The sequence below is a fragment of the Papio anubis genome, chromosome 13 (genome assembly GCF_008728515.1).
Source record: "Papio anubis isolate 15944 chromosome 13, Panubis1.0, whole genome shotgun sequence".
Lineage (NCBI taxonomy): Eukaryota > Metazoa > Chordata > Mammalia > Primates > Cercopithecidae > Papio > Papio anubis.
Window position 1 is genome coordinate 82,267,389 of NC_044988.1, and position 20,608 is coordinate 82,287,996.

Below are 20,608 nucleotides of genomic sequence, written 5' to 3' on the forward strand. Positions count from 1 at the left end.
GTGTTGAGCCAAGGAATTCCCTCTCCTGGAGGGAACTGTTGGTCATAATGGTGATAAAAGTTGGTCGTAAAGGTGCTGCCACCACCCGATACCTGCTCTTGAGCTCAAATCTCTGTGTCGCAAACCGCACTGCGGGAGGATGCTGATGGAGAAGCAGCCTGTGTCATTCAGTTCGCCTCACCCTCTGCCCAGGCCTCGTGAGATGCACATGCTTTCCCTCCACATTCATTGCTCATGGGGACCCTATCTTGAAGGGAGTCATTTTGGGATAAACTTGTATTAAGACCCTAAGGAAAAAAAAGTTAACTTTCCCTGACTGGCTTTAAAAACAGAAGCTTCGGTCCAGCACGGTGGCTCACGCCTATAATCCCAGCTCTTTGGAAGGCCGACACAGGTATATCACGAGGTCAGAAGTTCAAGACCAGCCTGGCCAATATGGTGAAACCCTGTCTCTACTAAAAATACAAAAATTAGCCGGGTTTGGTGGTATGCGCCTTGTAGTCCCAGCTACTTGGGAGGCTGAGGCAGGAGAATTGCTTGAACCCAGAAAGCAGAGGTTGCGCTGAGCCAAGATCACACCACTGCACTCTAGCCTGGGTGACAGAACAAGACTCTGCCTTGAAATAACAACAACAAAAACCCTAGAAGCTTCATATTTACTTAAAGGATTTATGGCCAGAGAATAGACATGAGAGACAGCTTAGGGATGGAAAAAGACACACAAGAGAGATTCAGCATGGGAAGAAACCCTGGCCTAAGAACCAGACACCTGGGTTCAACCTTTGGCACAGCACATGCTAGTGTCTGTACATCTGGGCGAGTTACTTAACTTTTTTGAGTCTGCTTCCATGTCAACAGAGATGATACCTGTATTGCTAACCTCACGAGGCTGTCATGGGGTATGGTGAAGTAAGCACTGTGTATGGCTGTGCCATCTCCATCTAAGGTGGCAGTGTCACTGCTTAGGCGATAACAGACCCCGGTAGCCTGTCTGCTATTCTCATGTCTCAAGTAACATTCCAAGGAACACGCTGGAATGAGGACTGGGGGGGTTTTCCATGGTTGCGTAGTCCTAGGAGGGAAGAATCTGGAGTATGTGACAAGATCTGATTGATTGACTCTCCCCTCCCTCACCCCCAACAACTGGTTCGAGAACTAACTTCATACTGTCTGGCCAAGACATTTCAGATCTTTATGTGGGCTGTTCCTGGAAGGTTATTGGCTGAGGTTCCCAGGGCAAATGTGAGGGGAGTTGGCTTGAAGTCACTACCCAACCTGGGGAGACAGATAATCACACACACCCTGACAATACAGTCACACACACACGCACGCACACATGATGAGCAAGGCACAGTTGCAGTCACTGGGGACTCACAGTGTTTGTGGATAAGTCTGATATATAAATAAATGATTAAAACTACAAAATGCTTCAGTGGAGATGTCTTCAAAGTATTGAGAAGGATGTGAGTAATTCTACCAGGGAGTGGGTCAAGGAAAGTGTTAAAGGAGAGGGGATTCAAGCAGATTTCTGGAAGATATTTGGAGATGCTATGTACAACAGATGGGGGACTTTTCCAGCAAAGATAAGGGGCATGCAACCGCTGGGTGATTCCTAGGAACTGGTCCCTTGGATGTGGAAGGTGGTGGTAAGAAAGGAGGCTGCTGAGATCAGGCCAGGCCGGATTGTGGGAAACCACTGTCTGAGCTGATTTTGGCATCTCTGCCTTAAGATTGTGAAGTCTTTTCTTTTCCTTTTTTTTTTTTTTTTTTTTTGAGACGGAGTCTTGCTCTGTCGCCCAGGCTGGAGTGCAGTGGCACAATCTTGGCTCACTGCAAGCTCCACCTCCTGGGTTCACACCATTCTGCCTCAGCCTCCCGAGTAGCTGGGACTACAGGCGCCCGCCACCTCGCCTGGCTAATTTTTTGTATTTTTAGTAGAGATGGGGTTTCACCAAGTTAGCCAGGATGGTCTCTATCTCCCAACCTCGGCCTCCCAAAGTGCTGGGATTACAGGCATGAGCCACTGCACCCGGCCATGAATTCTTTTCTTTTGTGCAGTGTCTATCCATTGACAGAGCTGTTCTGAGGCCTGGTGTGCTAGTGTTGATAAAATGTAAAGGAGGGCCCCTGTGAGGCCTAGCGTGGCATCCTGCCTGAGGTCAGTGTTTAAATGTTAACTGAAATGACCAAGACATGATGTTTATCCTGGAGTTCCAGAGAAGACGTTGTCCCCGTACAAATCCCCAGACACTGGGGTGTGGACACCGTGTGTCCTGTAGTACCAGTACATTGCAAAAGCAGTCCCATCAGTGGCTGCTGCTGTAGTTGGGCTCTGCAGTCATGTCCATACTGAGAGGGGCTGCTGAAGGTGTGACGTCCCAGCTGATGAGCTTGTCCATCTGCCCTGTAGTCAGAAGCATAGCAGTAGAGAAGTGGAGGGGGTAGGTCTATTGCCATGAGTACCTTCTGTGAAAATGGCACCCTTTTAGTAATTACAGTTTTTTTGATATTACATAAGTATGTGATTAAATGATCTGTGGTCAGTGGAAATGGGAGTTGAAGGTGCCTTTTCTGTGTACTTTCCATTACCCCCCAAGTTGGGTGACATCGCCCTTGACTCCAGGCCATGCTTCTTCCCTCTGCCGTGTCCCATTGCTCTTCCCAGATGTCCCATCATCAGCTAGAGCTCATGGATGTGACTGCTAGGTTAACCTCTAATTTCCTGTACGTTCTCTTACGTGGTGGCTAGGTCATAACTCACCTGCAGAGCTCCAAAAGGAGAGAATATGAGGAAAGCACCCTCTGCTCCTCAGCCTGTGATCTGATGGCCCACAGGTCACCAAGGCTCTTCCCAAGATGTCATGTCACTTTCTTGCCATATTCTTTAGTCTCTGTCTCCCAGTTATTCCAGGGTGACATTCAGAGGCCTTGACATCTGCTGCTAGGCAGGGCTCTGTTCTGTTACCAAACCTTCAAACTAAACAAGATAACTAACTAGGCCTTGTCAGTTTCACAGCCATTTTTTTTTAACATTGTAGGGACATAATTTATTAATTGGCTTCCTCCTAAGACCTAAAGAGTGAGGTCTGTAATTTTAAAAACCTATCCTTCCCTTCCTTTCCTGGCATTTGCCCCACTGACCACCCTCCTACCCACTACTCTCTTTTAAAAACATTGTGGAAAATTTTAAGCATATAGAAAAGGGAGGAGAATTGTATAATGAACTTGCAAGTACCAGCTTCAACAGTGATCAACTTGGGCATCTTGTATCATTTATATCCCCACCTACTCATCCTTAATTATTTTGAAGCAAATGCCGTTTCATTTTATTCATAAATATTTTAGTATATAATTTTAAAAGATGAAGATTTTGTAAAATCATACTTCCATTAACATACCCAGTGATTCCTTAATATCGATATTCAGATTTCCCTAAATATCTCAAAATCTTTATCTTTTTGTATCTTGTTTTAATGGAATTGGTTGATCTCTTAAGTTTCTTTACATCTATAGGTGCTTGCTCTCTCTTTTCTTTTTTTTTTGAGATGGAGTCTTGCTCTGTTGCCCAGGCTGGAGTGCGGTGGCATGATCCCGGCTCACTGCAACCTCTGCCTCCCAGGTTCTAGCAATTCTCCTGCTTCAGCCCCCCGAGTAGCTGGGATTACAGGCTCACGCCACCATGCCTAGCTAATATTTATATTTTTTTATTTTTATTTTTTTTGAGACGGAGTGTTGCTCTGTCATCCAGACTGGAGTGCGGTGGTGCGATCTCGGCTCACTGCAAGCTCCACCTCCCTGGTTCATGCCATTCTCCTACCTCAGCCTCCCGAGTAGCTGGGACTATAGGCGCCTGCCCCATGCCTGGCTAATTTTTTGTATTTTTAGTAGAGATGGGTTTGTATTTTTTTTTTTTTTAGTAGAGACAGGATTTCACCATGTTGGCCAGGCTGGTCTTGAACCCTGACCTCAAGTGATCCACCTGCCTCGGCCTTCCCAAAGTGCTGGAATTACAGGTATGAGGCACTGCGCCCAGCCGGGTTTCTTAATGTTTACCTGGGCCCACGTGGTGGTCTTGAGAAAGGGGGAGAAAGAGTGTGTACTCATAGGGATCTTTCCTTGTTGAGGTTTGATGATGGTGGGGCTATTATGTTCTCTGCCCTTGAACTACTTGCTCATGTTGGTTTCTCCAGCACCTCCTAAAAGATGAATTGGCATGAAATTGATTCAAAGCACTACCATAGTTTGTTTCTCTTGGTCGTAAAAGATTCGTTCACTCAAGAAACCACTGAGTAAGGAGAGGCTCAGGTGTTTCAAAAGTTATTTTTGGATTTTAGAAGTATTTATCGGTTTGGCTAAACCAGCTGCTTTTGCTGATATTCTCCTGTGTGTGTTTTCATTTAATTTTAAGGTACTCTTTTCTTCTTTTAGGATCTCATTTTGCCCAATGGTGGTACTCCAGCAGGTACTTCAAGTCCCGCTTCTTCATCTTCCCTTCTCAACAGACTTCAGCTTGATGATGACATTGATGGTGAGACTAGAGATCTCTTCGTTATAGTCGATGATCCCAAGAAGCATGTGTGTACGATGGAGACCTACATCACCTACAGGATCACCACCAAAGTAGGTCCCTGTGTTACAGAATGCCTGTGTTGAGTGGTCTCAGGGAATTGGGGTCTACCTCAGTGAATTTTGCCTTTGCTCTCCCTCTCATTGTACAACTCTGTTCACCTTGATCACACTTGTGGGTGTGGCTTTTTGAGAGAATAGGTGTAATTCAGATGAAAGGATTATATATAATAGTTTTTTAAATCTTAGAATGAGGAAGAAATTATGACTAAGATTTTTCAAATAAACATTTAATCCCTATACTTGCACTTATTTTTTACCATGTTACTATTTAACATATTAATACCATATTACTTCTGAAATTTATGAATCATTGTATCAACCTAAATCACTGTGATGAGACCATGAATAAAATTTGGCCTAGGTGGGATAGATGGTAGCAGGAGGAGGAATAATGGGAAGACAGGAACTAATACTTACTGTCTTTCTGGTATGTGTCAAATAGGTAATGGGCAGGTGTTGAGATTTAATTGATTAATTAACTTAAGATCATAACAGTTTTTTTGTGGGTTTTTTTTTCTGTTTTTTGTTGAGACAGAGTCTTGCTCTGTTGCCCAGGCCAGAGTGCAGTGGTGTGATCTCAGCTCACTGCAACTTCCATCTCCGGGGTTCAAGCAATTCTCTTGCCTCAGCCTCCTGAGTAGCTGGGATTATAGGCGTGTGCCACTATGCCCAGCTACTTTTTGTACTTTTAGTAGAGACGGGGTTTCACCTTATTGGCCAGGCTGGTCTCAAACTCCTGACCTCAGTTGATCCACCCACCTCGGCCTCCCAAAGTGCTGGGATTACAGGCGTGAGCCACCGCGCCCAACCAAGATCATAACAGTCTTAAAACTTATATCCTTTAGTTACAGTTTTTCAGTTGAGGAAATGGAGGTAGAAAGTTCAAATAACTTGCTCAAAGTTACAAAGTTGGTAACCAGGATTCTAATTTGAATTTGTAGGACTATACAGCCTATATTTTAATTTTTTAAAACCATACTCTTTACATAATTCCACTTATAAAAGAATAATTGTAATGTATCATTTGTTACTTATGAAAATTATTTTTTGAATATTTAAAATAGTATTAAAGTTTTAGTCTTGGAACAAGGTTTCCCAATCTTGGCAGTATTAACCCTTCGGACTGAAGAATTCTTTGCTGTGGGGGCTGTCCTGTAGAGTGTTTATCAGCAGCCCTGTCCTCTATCCTTGAGATGGCAGGAGTGTCCTTCTCTTGGTCCCCAGTTTTGACAACCAAAAATGTCTCCAGACATTGCCAAATGTTCCCTGGGGGACAAGATTGCCACCCCACCGCCCCCATCAGTTGAAAGCCACATATTTAGAGGAAGAATGACAATATTGACATTACTAGGGAGAGAATTCATATTATCACTTTATGTTTTGGGATAAAAAGTGTTTAGTAGGCCAGGCGCAGTGGCTCACGCCTATAATCCCAGCACTTTGGGAGGCCGAGGCGGGTGGATCACCTGAGGTCAGCCTGAACAACATGAGAAACCCCATCTCTACTAAAAAAAAAAAAACCAAAATTAGCCGGGCTTGGTGGTGCATGCCTGTAATCCCAGCTACTCTGGAGGCTGAGGCAGAAGAATTGCTTGAACCTGGGAGGCGGAAGTTGTGGTGAGCCGAGATTGTGCCATTGCACTCCAGCCTCGGCAACAAGAGCGAAACTCCGTCTCAAAAAAAAAAAAAAAGTGTTTAGTCAGGAAGCTATCCTATTTCTTGGTACCCCACCCCCCAACAAGTCACATAACAAAGAATGATTTACAGATATTTTTGGAACTTTTAATAGATGATGTCTTTATGGATGGCATTAAGAGGAGCTCTGATGAGCATGTCTCTCGTCTTTTACTGTGTCTTTTTTCTTTTTCATTGTAGAAAAAAATTATTTTTGAAAGTTTTGTAAGTTCTGTACCTTTTATTCTTTGGGAAGACAAGCAGGGAATAAAATACTCAAGTTGTGTTTCTTCATCTCTTATTGGATGAAAATTTTATATTTGTAAAAAAATAAAAGAAGCAGTGCTGAAGGCCATATACAGAATGGAAGCAGGGAGCCTCCCTCAGCCCTTCTTACTTAGCTTGTCCTTCTTGCCAAAAGCAACCGTGGCTAAAATTTGCTGTGTGTCCTTCTAGTCATTTTTCTTTGCATTTGCATTCACACGCATGTATAGTTAGAATGTATATAATTCAGATTTCGGTGTAATATTGCTTTCCAACGTTCCCTTCCATTTTATAGTGTTTTTGAAGACCTTTCTGTGTTCTATATGACCATGTCTAGCTTACTCTTTCAATCTCTGCCTAATTATTTATGCAATAATTATATAATATCTTTTCTCGATGGACATTTAAGCCTTCTCCAGTTTTTTTATGTTACTACTCTGTTTTTTCTTTTCTTTTTCTTTTTTTTTTTTTTGAGACAGAGTCTGCCTCTGTCGTCCGGGCTAGAGTACAGTGGCACGATCTCAGCTCACTGCAACCTCCGCCCTCTGGGTTGAAGTGGATTCTCCTGCCTCAGCCTCCCGAGTAGCTGGGACTACAGGTGTGTGCCACCATGCCTGGCTAATTTTTGTATTTTTAGTAGAGATGAGGTTTTACTATGTTGGCCAGCCTGGTCTTGAACTCCTGCTGTGAGGTGATCTGCCTGCCTGGGCCTCCCAAAGTGCTGGGATTACAAGCGTGAGCCACTGTGTCCGTCTGCTACCCTGTTTTCTGCACCAGGTTTGCATGTAAAGATTTGTCTATGTACGTGTGCACACGCACAGTCTTACCCCACTAAACCACTGGGCGCCTAGCCCAGACATTGGGCTAGATGCTTACATATGTTACTTCCTCAGAGGATCTAGGTTAATATACATATTTCCAGGAATTATATCCATTTGTTTATTTTTTTTCTAGGGTGGCCTTATTTTTTACCCTGTAGTCAGTGAAAGGTAAGCCTGTTTTTTTTTGAGTTGGTACTGTAAACAGCCAAATGACAAAGTGACCGCCTTGCTGGCACAGCAGTGCTTGCCCACTGTGACATTTTCCCTTGGCTTATTGGTTCTTCTGCCCCAGAAAGCAAATACTGCAGGACTGCCGTTAACTGATTCAGAGGCCAACGCGCAGCTGCAACTCACCAGTCTTTCCTGTGCTTCTTCTCTTTCCTTCCCTATCTTTTTCCCTCTCTGTTCTTATTTCTGTCCCTTCTCCTGGGCTTGATTTCCTGTAAGTCATTAAATGCCTTAGAGTAACGTTTTCCAAGTTCTAGCAGCACATTTTCACTTGGCTGTGATGCCGGCACCTCAAGATAATCTTGTTGCAGAACTGAGTTTTACTTTTTATCATTTCTTTCACTTCAGTTCTCAAACGAGAGTTGTCTTCTTTTCCTGTTTCTAATAGTGACGCCGGGTTTATATTTTGGTGGTGCATTCAGAGGCTTCTTTCTGAAGTTGTATTGAAGGATATCATAGGGGTGTGTGAGAATGAGAGAAAGAGGACAAACAGGAGGAACATGGGATCCCAACACGTGACCCTGTCCCGGGCCTTCCATTTCTGCTGAGGTCCTCAAACAAAGTTAATGGTCAGAGGACAAGGTTGTTCAAATGCTTTGCTTTATTACCTTAAGGCTTTGATGCTCTAGTCCTAATTCAGATTCCTGATGACCAGGATTGGACAAAGTACAGAGCTCTTTTCGCCTGAGCTAAAATGAGTGAGGGCTGACAGCCAATGTAGGCAAAGAATTATCCACCCAAATCTAAGGTACCAGTATCTTCTTTCCCCAGTGGTGGAGAGCCAGTTTAGGCCTTCTTAGGGCAGGCAGCTTCTGGCTCTTTTTTTCTGCAGACTCCAAGAAAGTAACATCATAACAGCAGCTAGTTATTGGACACTTACCATGCACTGTACTTTTTTGCAGTTGAAACTTTTATTTTTATGTTATATAAGTAATGTATGTTCATTATAGAAAAAAAAAAAGTGCAAGTAACCTAAAACAATAAAAGAATGCCTATAAGCTCACCAGCAGTAAATAATTGTTGGTGACTTTCTATACTACTTTTCTTCATCCAGTTACAAAAATTGAGTGTTTTGTATACTGCCAATTCACTTAATACATTGTGAACATCTTTCTATGTTGGAAATGCCAGTAAGCATGCTTTTATTCTTTTGTTTATAAGAGTGCAATAGTGTTCCATTGTATGGATGCGCCCTCATTTATTTTGTGCTAAATGCTTTACGTATATTATCAGTTAATCTTCACACTCAGTGAAGTAGATATAAATACTGTTATCTTACAAATGAGAAAATTGAGAGACAGAGATATTAAGAAAATTGCTCAAAGACATACAACTCATGGGTGGTGGAGCTAGAACTTGAGTCCAGGTCTCTCTGATTCTAGAGATAATAAATATTAATAATCTTGCCCAAAAGACATGATTTTCTTTCTTTCTTTCTTTTTTTTTTTTTTAGACAGTCTTGCTCTGTTGCCCAGGCTGGAGTGCAGTGGTGTGACCTCTGCTCACTGCAGCCTCTGCCTCCCGGGTTCAAGTGATTCTCCTGCTTCAGCATCCTGAGTAGCTGGGATTACAGCACCATGCCTGGCTAATTTTTGTATTTTTAGTAGAGATGGCATTTCACCATTTTGGACAGGACTCCTGACCTCAGGTGATCTGTCTGCCTCGATCTCCCAAAGTGCTGGGATTACAGATGTGAGCCACCGCGCCCAGCCCAAAAGACATTATTTTCAAGAGAGGGATGGCCCTGATAACCAACACTGTGGTCCAGTAGCGTGGCCTATGTGGTTGAAACTGACAATACAGAAATAGACTTGAGGGTGAGGAAACAGAGGCGAGCCTTCAACTCCCTTCAAGGGTTATTATTTTCTTGTGTTTAGCCTCATTACCAGTGGAGTATTAAAAAAAAAAGCCATAACACCCCAACTAGTTCCTCTTTCTAAATGCCTCAGTGGTCAACAGAGTCTAAATGCTGCTTAGAGGCTGAATTACGTACAATGCAAAGTGGACGTTAGTTTAATGACAACAGTTATTGCTGACTGTGGTATGAGCAGTTTCATTGGTGTAGTGATGCAGAACCCAAGTGGGTTAGAGTGAGTGAGGGATGAGAGAGAAGACAAGAGTGTTAGGATTTAGGCAATGAAAGCGAGCATAGAGAGCAGTGGTCAGAAATGGGTGTGGGTTTGAGGGAGAGGGAGGTTTTTTTTTTTTTTTTTTTTTTTTGGTGGGGGCTGCTGCTGTTTTTAAAGATGAAAGAGACTTGTTTAAGTGCCAGTTGCCCAGTATTGGTAGAGAAGAAGGCATTAGGTTGAAGATTGGAGAGTAGGATGGAGGCTCCCAGGAAGGCGGAGGAAGCTAGAGTTGCCACTGAAGGGGCGGTGTACTTTTTCCATTGTTTGTGGAGAAGGAAGGGAAGTTTGTTTTGTGGCAGGAAGTTAAGGGCTTCTTTGCTTATATCTGCAGTTTTCTCTCTGAATAGATGATGAAGTCTTCTAAGGGTGGGGGTGGTTTGAATTGGGGATTAGAAATTTTCAAAACTTTTATGGGCTTTTTAATAACTGATTCGGACAATGTGGGAGTGAGCTGACTTAAGGGAGTATGAAAAGAGTGCCTGGCAATGTTGGAGGGTCTCGTTGTAGAATGTATCGTGTCTGTCCATGTGTTTGCTTGATTTTGTTTCTCCTCCAGCAGTGTGCCCACATGCCCAGGTCTGGTAGGGCAAGTGAATGGGCAGTGTGGAGGGAACGTTTAGATATTGCTGTAAGTGATTGAAGTTCTGGGCCATGGAACAGATGCTGAGTGAAGAAGGAAGGAAGATAAGACATGAATGGATGGAATGTCTAGGAACTTTAGGTCCCAAGAGGCTGAGAAGCCAGGGATTTTGGGAAGTGGAAGAGCGTGAAATATAAGGGATGCCGTTTAGAGGGAGATGTGTGGGCTTCTGCCTGGTGACAGTCTGGGGAGAGGCTGTGGAATGGAAGGAGACATTGCTTGCTTAGAGGCTGGTGTTGTGTGTGTGAGCCACCTGGATCTCGAGGCACCTAGGTTGTGGAAGGACTTGGAAAGGAAGCCTGAGAGCCAGTTGCTTGAATCTTCAGGGCATCAGGAGAAATGGCAGAGCTGTCAGTGGATGACAGCTGTGTGGAGAGATAGAGGAAGTGTGTCACTGGATGGCACGAACCTCAGAAGGGTTTTCACAGGGTAGGGGAGGAATGGTGGTCCGGGGCTGTGTGGAATGAGGAGCATGTCAGCAGCAGCTCCTGGCCTTGTGGGCTGGGTGAGGCTTGTGGAATGCGAGCAGCTCACAGCGGGACCGATGGCAGGGAGGCCCCATTCTCAGGGAGAGCCAGGTTTCAGAATTTGAATGGGCAGAAGAACGACAGGACTTTATTAACTATGGCGTCGGTCTTCTAGAGAGCTTGGCAGAAAGATCTGAGAGGAATGAGATAAGTGGAAGTCCATGTTGGAAGAAAGGAAGGCAGAGGAGCATGAAGATGAAGAGCTGGAAGCCTCTATAATTGTCATTCTCAGGGCAGTGGGGTTTTGAGGCAGAATGGGACTAACTGGTTTTTGTTTGATAAGGGAAGAGATCCCTTTGTTGGGAGATGGGGGTTGCCTAGAATTCCTTTTTTTTTTTTTTTTTTTGAGACAGAGTCTCGCTCTGTCACCCAGGCTGGAGTGCAGTGGCGTGATCTGGGCTCACTGCAAGCTCTGCCCACCACGTTCACACCTTTCTTCTGCCTCAGCCTCCTGAGCAGCTGGGACTACAGGCGCCCGCCACCACGCCCGGCTAATTTTTGTATTTTTTTAATAGAGACGGGGTTTCACTGTGTTAGCCAGGATGGTCTCGATCTCCTGATCTCGTGATCTTCCCGCCGCAGCCTCCCAAAGTGCTGGGATTACAGGCGTGAGCCACCGCGCCCGGCCAACCTACAATTCTTAAGACCCAGCTGTGGCCTGGGCAGATGGCACTTCTGATAAAGACCATGTCTCTCTGGAGTGAGTCAGTTGTAAATTGTGGATCAAATGGACGTTCTTCAGAAAGACCCTGGGCCACAGTTGTTGAGCACGTCAGCTCTTGGGGCATAACAGGAGACCTTATGTGATAGGGTGAGTGAGGCCCAATAGATGGGGTGCCCTGCTGGGTGACCGATTAGACTGTGATTCTGTGCTGGGTCTTCTAAAATGCTGAACTTCCAAAGGAAAAAAAAAATGCCAGGGATGTCTGGAGCTGACCAGGGACGTATTCACGTGGAGTGATGGTGTTACACTTCCAGCTTAGCAAAAATGAGTCTTCTGGACTATGACTCTTGTGCTTGGTCACCTGTTCTTAGACCTGACTGGACGTGTTTGTCCATGACCTTGTGATCTTTGGACATTCTGCATTGTGGACACACGATGTGGAAAGACATAGAACAAAATGATGCAGTGGTTGTCTCTGATTATGGAATTGTGTGCGTATGCTTTTTGTTCTTTTCTTTTGTTTTTTTTGAGACGGAGTCTTGCACTCTTGCCCAGGCTGGAGTGCAGTGGCGAGATCTCGGCTTACTGCAAGCTCCACTTCCCGGGTTCATGCCATTCTCCTGCCTCAGCCTCCCAAGTAGCTGGGACTACATGCGCCCGCCACCATGCCCGGCTAATTTTTTATACTTTTAGTAGTCACGAGGTTTCACTGTGTTAGTCAGAATGGTCTCAATCTCCTGACCTCGTGATCCGCCTACCTCAGCCTCCCAAAGTGCTGGGATTACAGGCGTGAGCCACTGCGCCCAGCCTGCTTTTCGTTCTTTTTTAAAAAATTGTTTTGTTTACTACGGGTATTCAAAAATAGAGATAAATGTATATTTTTAAATTTTCCTAAGTTAGATCCTGAATTTCACGGAGGAAAAATTTACTACAAACTTATCTTTGGAGTTTTACTGGTCTGCCTGTTTTATGAATACTGTGAGTCCTATAAATGTATTTCTCTCCAGAAATTCCAAGTAATGTCTCTTGCCCAATTTTAGCTGGTGTGCAGTGTTTCATTGTGTTTTGCTAGCCTCATTCCTGACTCTACGTTTTCCCTCTGTTCTTGTTTTTTCTTTATCTTTTTCACCTACTTCTAATTTATGTCATTTGATCTTATTTTACCTATCACTATATATTTTCTAGAACAAATTGTGGTAAAAATAAGTAAAATAAATACTGGGTCAGAGAGTGCGCGAGCGTCCGTTTTTTTTTTTTTTTTTTTTTTGAGACGGAGTCGTACTGTGTCACCCAGACTGGAGTGCAGTGGCTCAATCTCAGCTCACTGCAACCTCCGCCTCCCAGATTCAAGCGATTCTCCTGCCTCAGCCTCTCAAGTAGCTGGGACTACAGGCGTGGACCACCGCACCCGGCTAATTTTTGTTTTTTTAGTACAGATGGGGTTTCACCATGTTGGCCGGGCTGGTCTTGAACTCCTGACCCAGTGATCTTCCTGCCTCCGTCTCCCAAAGTATTGGGATTACAGGCATGAGCCACCACATCTGGCCTTGAGCATCCATTTCATGATAACTTTTTACCTTATTGCTTTCCAAAGCATCAAGCAAGGTTTTCTTGCTGTATTAAGCTCCTGATGTCCTTAAAGGTGCTTTTAAAAAATGAGCATTGTGTGTGTGTGAGACTATAAAAATGTTGTATGAGAATGGTATAAAATTTGGAAATAAGGGTGAATATAAAGAGAACGGTTCTCATTATCAGCTTTAAATTTGTCTTCTAAATTTTTAATATCCAGATATTAGCGTAAATGAAATCTTTATGTACAATTAATTTTGTATCTTCTGATTTTCCCTTAAAACAACAGGCTGGGCATGGTGGCTCATGCCTATAATCCCAGCACTTTGGGAAGCTGAGGTGGGTGGATCACTTGAGGTCAGGAATTTGAGACCAGCCTGGTCAACATGGTGAAACCCCATCTCTACTAAAAATACAAAAATTATCTGGGTGTGGTGGTGGGCACCTGTAGTCCCAGCTACTTGGGAGGGTGAGGCAGGAGAATTCCTTGAACCTGGGGGGTGGAGGTTGCAGTGAGCCAAGATCATGCCACTATACTCTAGTCTAGTCAACAGAGTGAGACTGTCTCAAACCCACCCCCCCGCCCCGCCACAAAACAGCAGTGTCTTACACCCTGGTTGTGGTGGCTCATGCCTGTAATCCCAGCACTTTGGGAGACTGAGACAGAGGATTGCTTAAGGTCAGGAGTTAGAGACCAGCCTGGGCAACATAGTGAGATCCCTATCTCTACAAAAACAAAAAACAAAAAAAGCCCCCAAAATCAGCCAGATATGGTGGCATGTGCCTGTAGTCCAGGTACTTGGGAGGCTGAGGTGGGAAGATTGCCTGAGCCCAGGAGTTTGAGGCTACAGTGAGCTATGATTGTGTCACTGCCCTCCAGCCTGGTGGACTGTATTTACTTTTTATTTTTATTTTTTAAGAGACAAAGTCTCGCTCTGTCGCCCGGGCCTGAGTGCAGTGGTGCGATCTTGACTCACTGCATCCTCTGCCTCCCAGATTCAAGCAGTTCTCTTGCCTCAGCCTCCCAAGTAGAGTAGCTGAGACTACAGGTGCACACCACCTGGCTTGGCTAATTTTTGTATTTTTAGTAGAGACAGGGTTTCACCATGTTGGCCAGGCTGGTCTTGAACTCCTGACTTCAAGTGATCAGCCTGCCTCGGCCTCCTAAGTGCTGGGATTACAGGCATGAGCCACCACACCTGGCTCTTATCTAAATTAAAAAAAAAAAAAAAAAGTCTTACCAACAAAATTACTGACAACCATGGAATAAATATGCCATAATTTCATTAATAGCTTTTTATTGTTGAATATTTAGGTTGCTTTGATTCTTCGCTGATTTAAATAATATTGCAATGAAGATCATTATGCAAATATCCTTGCCACAGTTTAGACATTATTTTCCAATGGTAGATTTCTAGAAGTAGAAAAGCAGTGATTAGATATAACTAAAAAGAAAATCATAGAGACTATAGGTGAATATTTTTATAAGCTTGCAGTGGGGATGGCCTTCTTATTGATGACCCCAAAAATAGCATAAAGGGAAAATATGGATGAAATCAACAATAAAACAATGGAAAGATTCTGTATCAGACAAACCATTTGGAAATTATGATTAGGCAAATGGTAATAAAGAACTTACACAAATGAAAAAGACTTGACTCACAATTTTTATTTTTATTTTTGTTTTTGTTGAGATGAGGTCTTACTCTGTGGCTCACACTGGAGTGCAGTGGTGCAGTCTTGGCTAGCTGCAACCTCTGCCTCCCAGGCTCAAGCGATCCTCCCACCTCAGCCTCCTGAGTAGCAGGGACCACAGATGTATGCCACCATGCCCGGCTAATTTTTGTATTTTTTGTAGAGATAAGGTTTTGCCATGTTGCTCAGGCTGGTCTTGAACTCCTGGACTCAAGCTCTCTCCCTGCCTCGGCCTCCCAAAGTGCTAGGATTACAGGCATGAGCCACTGCGCCTGGCTGGACTTACAGTTTTTAAAAAGACACCTCATAAAAGAAGAAAAATACTTTCTTCTTTTGGCCAATAAACATTTGAAAGGACGTTCAACCCCAATAGTAATTAAAGAAACAACTGTAAACAAAGATGATGTGTTATTTTTCATTTATCAGTCCACCAAAGATAACTAGTTCCTGATAATATGTGATAAGAATATACATTGCTATATTTCTGAAAGTAGTTTGTCAATTAAAAAGTGTATGTACACTTTTTTCCAGCAATTCTATCTTTAGGAATTTATTTTAAGGGAATTATCAGGTGCTCAATGATGTTTCCAAAAGCATTGCTTATTAATGGAAAAATTGGAAACAACTTAAATGGGGATTTGGTTTAATTATCGTGTAACCATTCAGTGGAATACTATATTTGTGTTAAAAAGACTATGTACATCTGAACTTAACTGCTGTAGAAAGATGTCCAAGGTATGCTAAAGAGATACAGACAATGAGTAAATTAATGACTATTCATAGAAAAAATATGGAAACATATAAGCCATGTTAATTGTGTTTTTCTCTATTTAGAGGAATTATGGCTGATCTTTTATTTTCTATTTATTTTTCTCGAAGTTTTAAAATAAGTATAAACCTGAATAAATAGAAGGAAAAAAAAAAGCCTGTTCCCCAAAAGTGAAATTGCTTGTGGCAAAAATAAAACGTGTGTTCTATTGTGCTGTCTTTTGTAGTTACCAAAAATGATTTCAAAGTTAGAGTAGAAATATTACATAAACTGTAATTTATGAAATGGATCTGAAAAACATAAGAGAAATGATTAGTTAATCGTGTAACTTTTTTTTTTTTTTTTTGAGACAATCTCTTGCTCTCTTGCCCAGGCTGGAGTGCAGTGGTGCAGTCTTGACTCACTGCAACCTCCACCTCTGGGGTTCAAGCAATTCTCGTGCCTCAGCCTCCTGAGTAGCTGGGATTACAGGTACCTGCCACCACACCTGGCTAATTTTTGTATTTTTAATAGAGACGGGGTTTCACTGTGTTGGCCAGGCTGATCTCGAACACGAAAATTAGCTGGATGTGGTGGCGCGCACCTGTATTCCCAGCTACTTTGGAGGCTGAGGCAGGAGAATCACTTGGACCTGGGAGGTGGTGGTTGCAGTGAGCTGAGATCACACCACTGTACTCCAGCCTGGACGACAGAGTGAGACTCTGTCTCAGAAAACCCTCCACCAAAACAACAATGTCTTACACCCGATCTTGAACTCCCAACCCCAAATGATCCATTGGCCTTGGTGGATCCTGTAATCCCAAAGTGCTGGGATTACAGGTATGAGCCACCGCGCCCAGCCAATAATCGTGTAACATTTAAGAAGGCAAAAAGTAGGCCGGGCACGGTGGCTCAAGCCTGTAATCCCAGCACTTTTAGAGGCCGAGATCGCATGGATCACCTAGGTCAGGAGATCGAGACCATCCCATAGCCACCGCAAACCCCCTCGCCTCTACTAAAAAATACAAAACTAGCCGGGCTTAGGTGGCGTGGCTTCGTAATCCCCAGCTACCGGGAGGCTGAGGCAGGAGAATACGTGAACTGGAGGTAGGCTTGCAGTGAGCTGAGATCTGCCACTGCACTCCAGCCTGGGTGACAGAGCGAGACTCCGTCTCAAAAAAAAAAAAAAAAAAAAAAAAAGAAGGCAAAAAGTAGAGCCTTGCATCAGTTTGGTTTACAATGAATATGAGTTGCTTTAATTTGTCACCTTTCAAAATATGCCTTTCATTAGCCCGTAATCATTGACAGGTTCTCACATGGAGCCTGGTGGGGGAGGTGGGAGGTCTTGAACTTCCCTTCCAACTCTGTTTTTGTTTTTTTGAGACAGGGTCTCACTCTTTCGCCCAGGCTGAAGTGCAGTGGCACAGTCAGCTCACTGCAGTCTTGACCTCCTGGACTCAGACGATCCTCCCTCTGCAGCCTCTGAGTAGTAGGGACTGCAAGTATGCACTACCACACCTGGCTAATTTAAAACTTTTTTTTTTTCTTTTTTTTTTGCAGAGATGGGGTCTTGCTATGTTGTCCAGGCTGGTCTTAAACTCTAGGGCTCAAGCTGATCCTTCCTTCTTGGCCTCTTAAAGGGCAGGGATTACAGGCATGAGCCACCAAGCCCTGCCCTGACTCTCTTCTTACTGTTGAACCTAGGGCTCAAGGAGGCTTAGTGACAAGTCAGGGATCTGGTAGGGATGCAAGAACTGCATAGGCACGGAGTCCTTCCCACGCCGCCTGTGTGGTGCGGGGATGGGAGTATCAGGCCACTTGTTCCCAATATTTCTGTCATGCTGTGCTTGAAAATTCGTCAACAATGACTTGCTGTCTGGATTTAAGTGTTGTCTTTTTTTTCTCTCTCCAATCCTACAATGCTAATTCCTTTGGGAAAATCATCTGATAAGTCACAATTACCTACATTGAGTGAATGTCCCCACATTTCACCCTTGCAAGAACAGGGGATGTATTTCATAGGCATATGCTGGTGTTTGGGGCTTGAAGAGGGGAAACGATGCGGTTAGTTGGGGGTCAGTCCAAGACCGAGTCTTTGAACTTCATTTTGCTAAGACTGTGAACACAGGTTTTGGGGAGGATGAAATCATAATTTTTGATGCCAGAGCTGTTCACAGCTTTTTCTTTGATGAATGACTCTCATTCATGTGCTTAAAGATTTTCTTGGTGTTGTGAATTAAAACCGACTTTTGGCTTGAAAGAGTAAATTTATGAGATGTAGCTTGACCCATTTTTATCTTGTACTTTAATTTCTGAGAACCATGACAGTCATGTAGTCTGTACCCTCATAGGGAAAAATGGCTTACGTGAGACACGATTTAATTTGGGCCAGTAAATGAGTAAAAATCTTGTTTTGGTATAAATCAACTTAATTTTATTTAACATTGATTTTCGTTGTTGAAGTGCTGCAGTCACACTTCAGAAAACTTTAAAAATTGAGAAAAAGGGATGAGATTATTAATATTTTTCTGCAATACAATGGCATTTTTGTATTATTTCTAGATTTTTTCTTATCTAAAATATAACAGTTTCAAGGTTATGGTTCTGGCAGAATGTGGCAGATTAAACAAAACCTTTTCTATTTTCATCTAGTCTGCTCTCGAAATGAGCAGTGATCTATTATCTTTACTTTTTGTTTATTTCCCCTTTGGCAAAACTTGTCAGCATATTTAGCAGAAGGTGGAGACATTTTCTTTTTACAGATTTGGATTTAGTAGCAATATCCTAAGTGGAATTTTTCTGCTAAAAGAAATTGTTAGAGTTAAGCTTGGAGGAAATGAATCAAATGTTTCTAAACAATTCTGGTAATAGTTGAAATCTATTTCCTGAGGGTAGGGGGAAAAAAAACTGTTTTTTTTTTTTTAAAGACAGAGTCTCGCTCTGTCACCCAGGCTGGAGTGCAGTGGCGCAGTCTCGGAAAACTGGCATTTTTATTCCAGCTCCTTGAATTTTTAACTGGGCTCTGTGTCCCAGACTGGTCTATTCTATGTTGGTAAACTCTGCCATTTGGCTGGTGTGTTTGGTGGCAGGAAAATATGATCTTGCCTAGTTTGGTTATTCTAAGAGAGCTTTTTTTCCTTCCTTTCAGCCAAGATATGCTATTCCCTTATGCTTATTTTTTTTCCATTCTCTTCTTTGCAGAGTACTCGGGTGGAGTTTGACCTGCCAGAATATTCTGTTCGTCGAAGATACCAGGATTTTGACTGGTTGAGGAGCAAACTGGAAGAATCCCAGCCCACTCATCTCATTCCCGTAGGTAGTAAGTCACTGCAGCTTGTTTCTCACTTGTCCTGTGTTGTCTTTCCTGAAGGGGTTCACTCAACTCTCATCCCTTCAATTATCCCAGACTCACCCAGCAAACGTATGTAAAACATGTTAATGGACACTGTATATAATACTTTACCTATTAGGTTTTGGTTTCTGATTTGCTATATAGTAAGCCAGTTTTGCGGCTGGCTGGGCTTTTCTTTAGGCACAGGAGCAGAAATCTAGTACAGAATCCATTTCAACCACAGTTTTTCATTTAAAAAGGAAACCACCTAACTCTATTTATTGAAGCAACGTGACATTTATCTACTCCAGTGCTTCCATCTGCACAGTTTTTAAAAAACAGAACCAGAGCAAAAGAAATATAAATCTTTTTTTTTTTTTTTTGAGACAGAGTCTCACTCTCTTGACCAGGCTGGGGCACAGTGGCACGATCTCAGCTCACTGCAACCTCTGCCTCCCGGGTTCAAGCGGATCACCTGCCCCAGCCTCCTGAGTAGCTGGGATTACAGGAGCCCGCCACCACGCCCGGCTAATTTTTGTATTTTTAGTAGAGACGGGGTTTTGCCATGTTGGCCAGGCTAGTCTCGAACTCCTGATCTCAGGTGATCCACCCGCCTCGGCCTCCCAAAGTCCTGGGATTACAGGTGTGAGCCACCGCATCTGGCCTCAACATTTATATTGAGTACTTTTTTGACTACTTTTGTTAAAACTAGAAATAATAATGGTTTAGCCGCCAGATGTTTCTTTGGGCCTTGGGGGCCTTAGAGCAGTTTGAGTCATAAAACTCCTCAGAGGGGCTGATTTATCTTTCAGCAAAAACCTTTGTTGAATGATAACTTCCTAGCACTACCAGCTTTCTGTTGCCACCGCATCTCCCAGCCTTTTTTTCTCCATGGTTAGGAAAGGCTGTGTATGTTGTGAACACACTGGTAGCTTTCTCGGTTTTCAGGATGAAAACAGCCACGTTGCTAGTGCTGTGATAGGAATGGTGGCTCTCACCTGGAACTCAGTTCTTTCTCAGGGCATCTCCTTTTTTCCCACATACCCTTTCTGCTCTCCGAGCCTGAAGTTTTTTTTTTCTGTCTTCTAACCACTTAAAAACATGCCTGAAGAGGAAACAGTAGCTTTTAAACAGTTGGGAATATGCCTTAAAATAGAACCTTAAGGTGGCAAAATTAGCAGCTAGTGAATAATTTTTAAAAAATAGACTGCATTTTAGAACATTATCAGAATTCCAGAATTATTGTGAAGGTAGTAGAATTCTCAAATCTCATATCCGGTATTAACGTTTTATATTAGTGTGGCACATTTGTCACAATGACCCAGTCATTATTATGAAATAAACACCATTATTAACTATCCCAAGTTCCTTTTTATTTTTCTTTCTTTCTTTTTTTTTTTTTTTTTTTTGTTTTCAGATGGAGTTTAGCTCTGTCACCCAGGCTGGAGTGCAGTGGTGTGATCTCGGCTCACTGCAACCTCTGCCTCCAGGGTTCAAGCAATTCTCCTGCCTCAGCTTCCCGAGTAGTTGGGATTACAGGTGTGAGCCACCACGCCCAGCTAATTTTTGTATTTTTAGTAGAGATAGGATTTCACCATGTTGGCCAGGCTGGTCTCTAACCCCTGACCTCAGGTGATCCTCCCACCTCGACCTCCCAAAGTGCTAGGATTACAGGTGTGAGCCACCACG

The 20,608-nt window shown here is 43.3% G+C and overlaps 1 protein-coding gene across 5 annotated transcripts in view; it reads left to right on the forward strand.

Moving 5' to 3' along the window:
• Nucleotides 1-20,608, forward strand: part of SNX30 (sorting nexin family member 30) — a 125,189-nt gene that overhangs the window by 46,467 nt on the left and 58,114 nt on the right. For all 5 annotated transcript variants that reach the window (XM_003911352.4, XM_009188268.4, XM_009188270.3 and 2 more), the window contains exons 2-3: nucleotides 4,429-4,620; nucleotides 18,790-18,900. In XM_003911352.4, coding sequence (XP_003911401.1) covers nucleotides 4,429-4,620; nucleotides 18,790-18,900 — 303 coding nt within the window. The remainder of the gene's footprint in view (nucleotides 1-4,428; nucleotides 4,621-18,789; nucleotides 18,901-20,608) is intronic.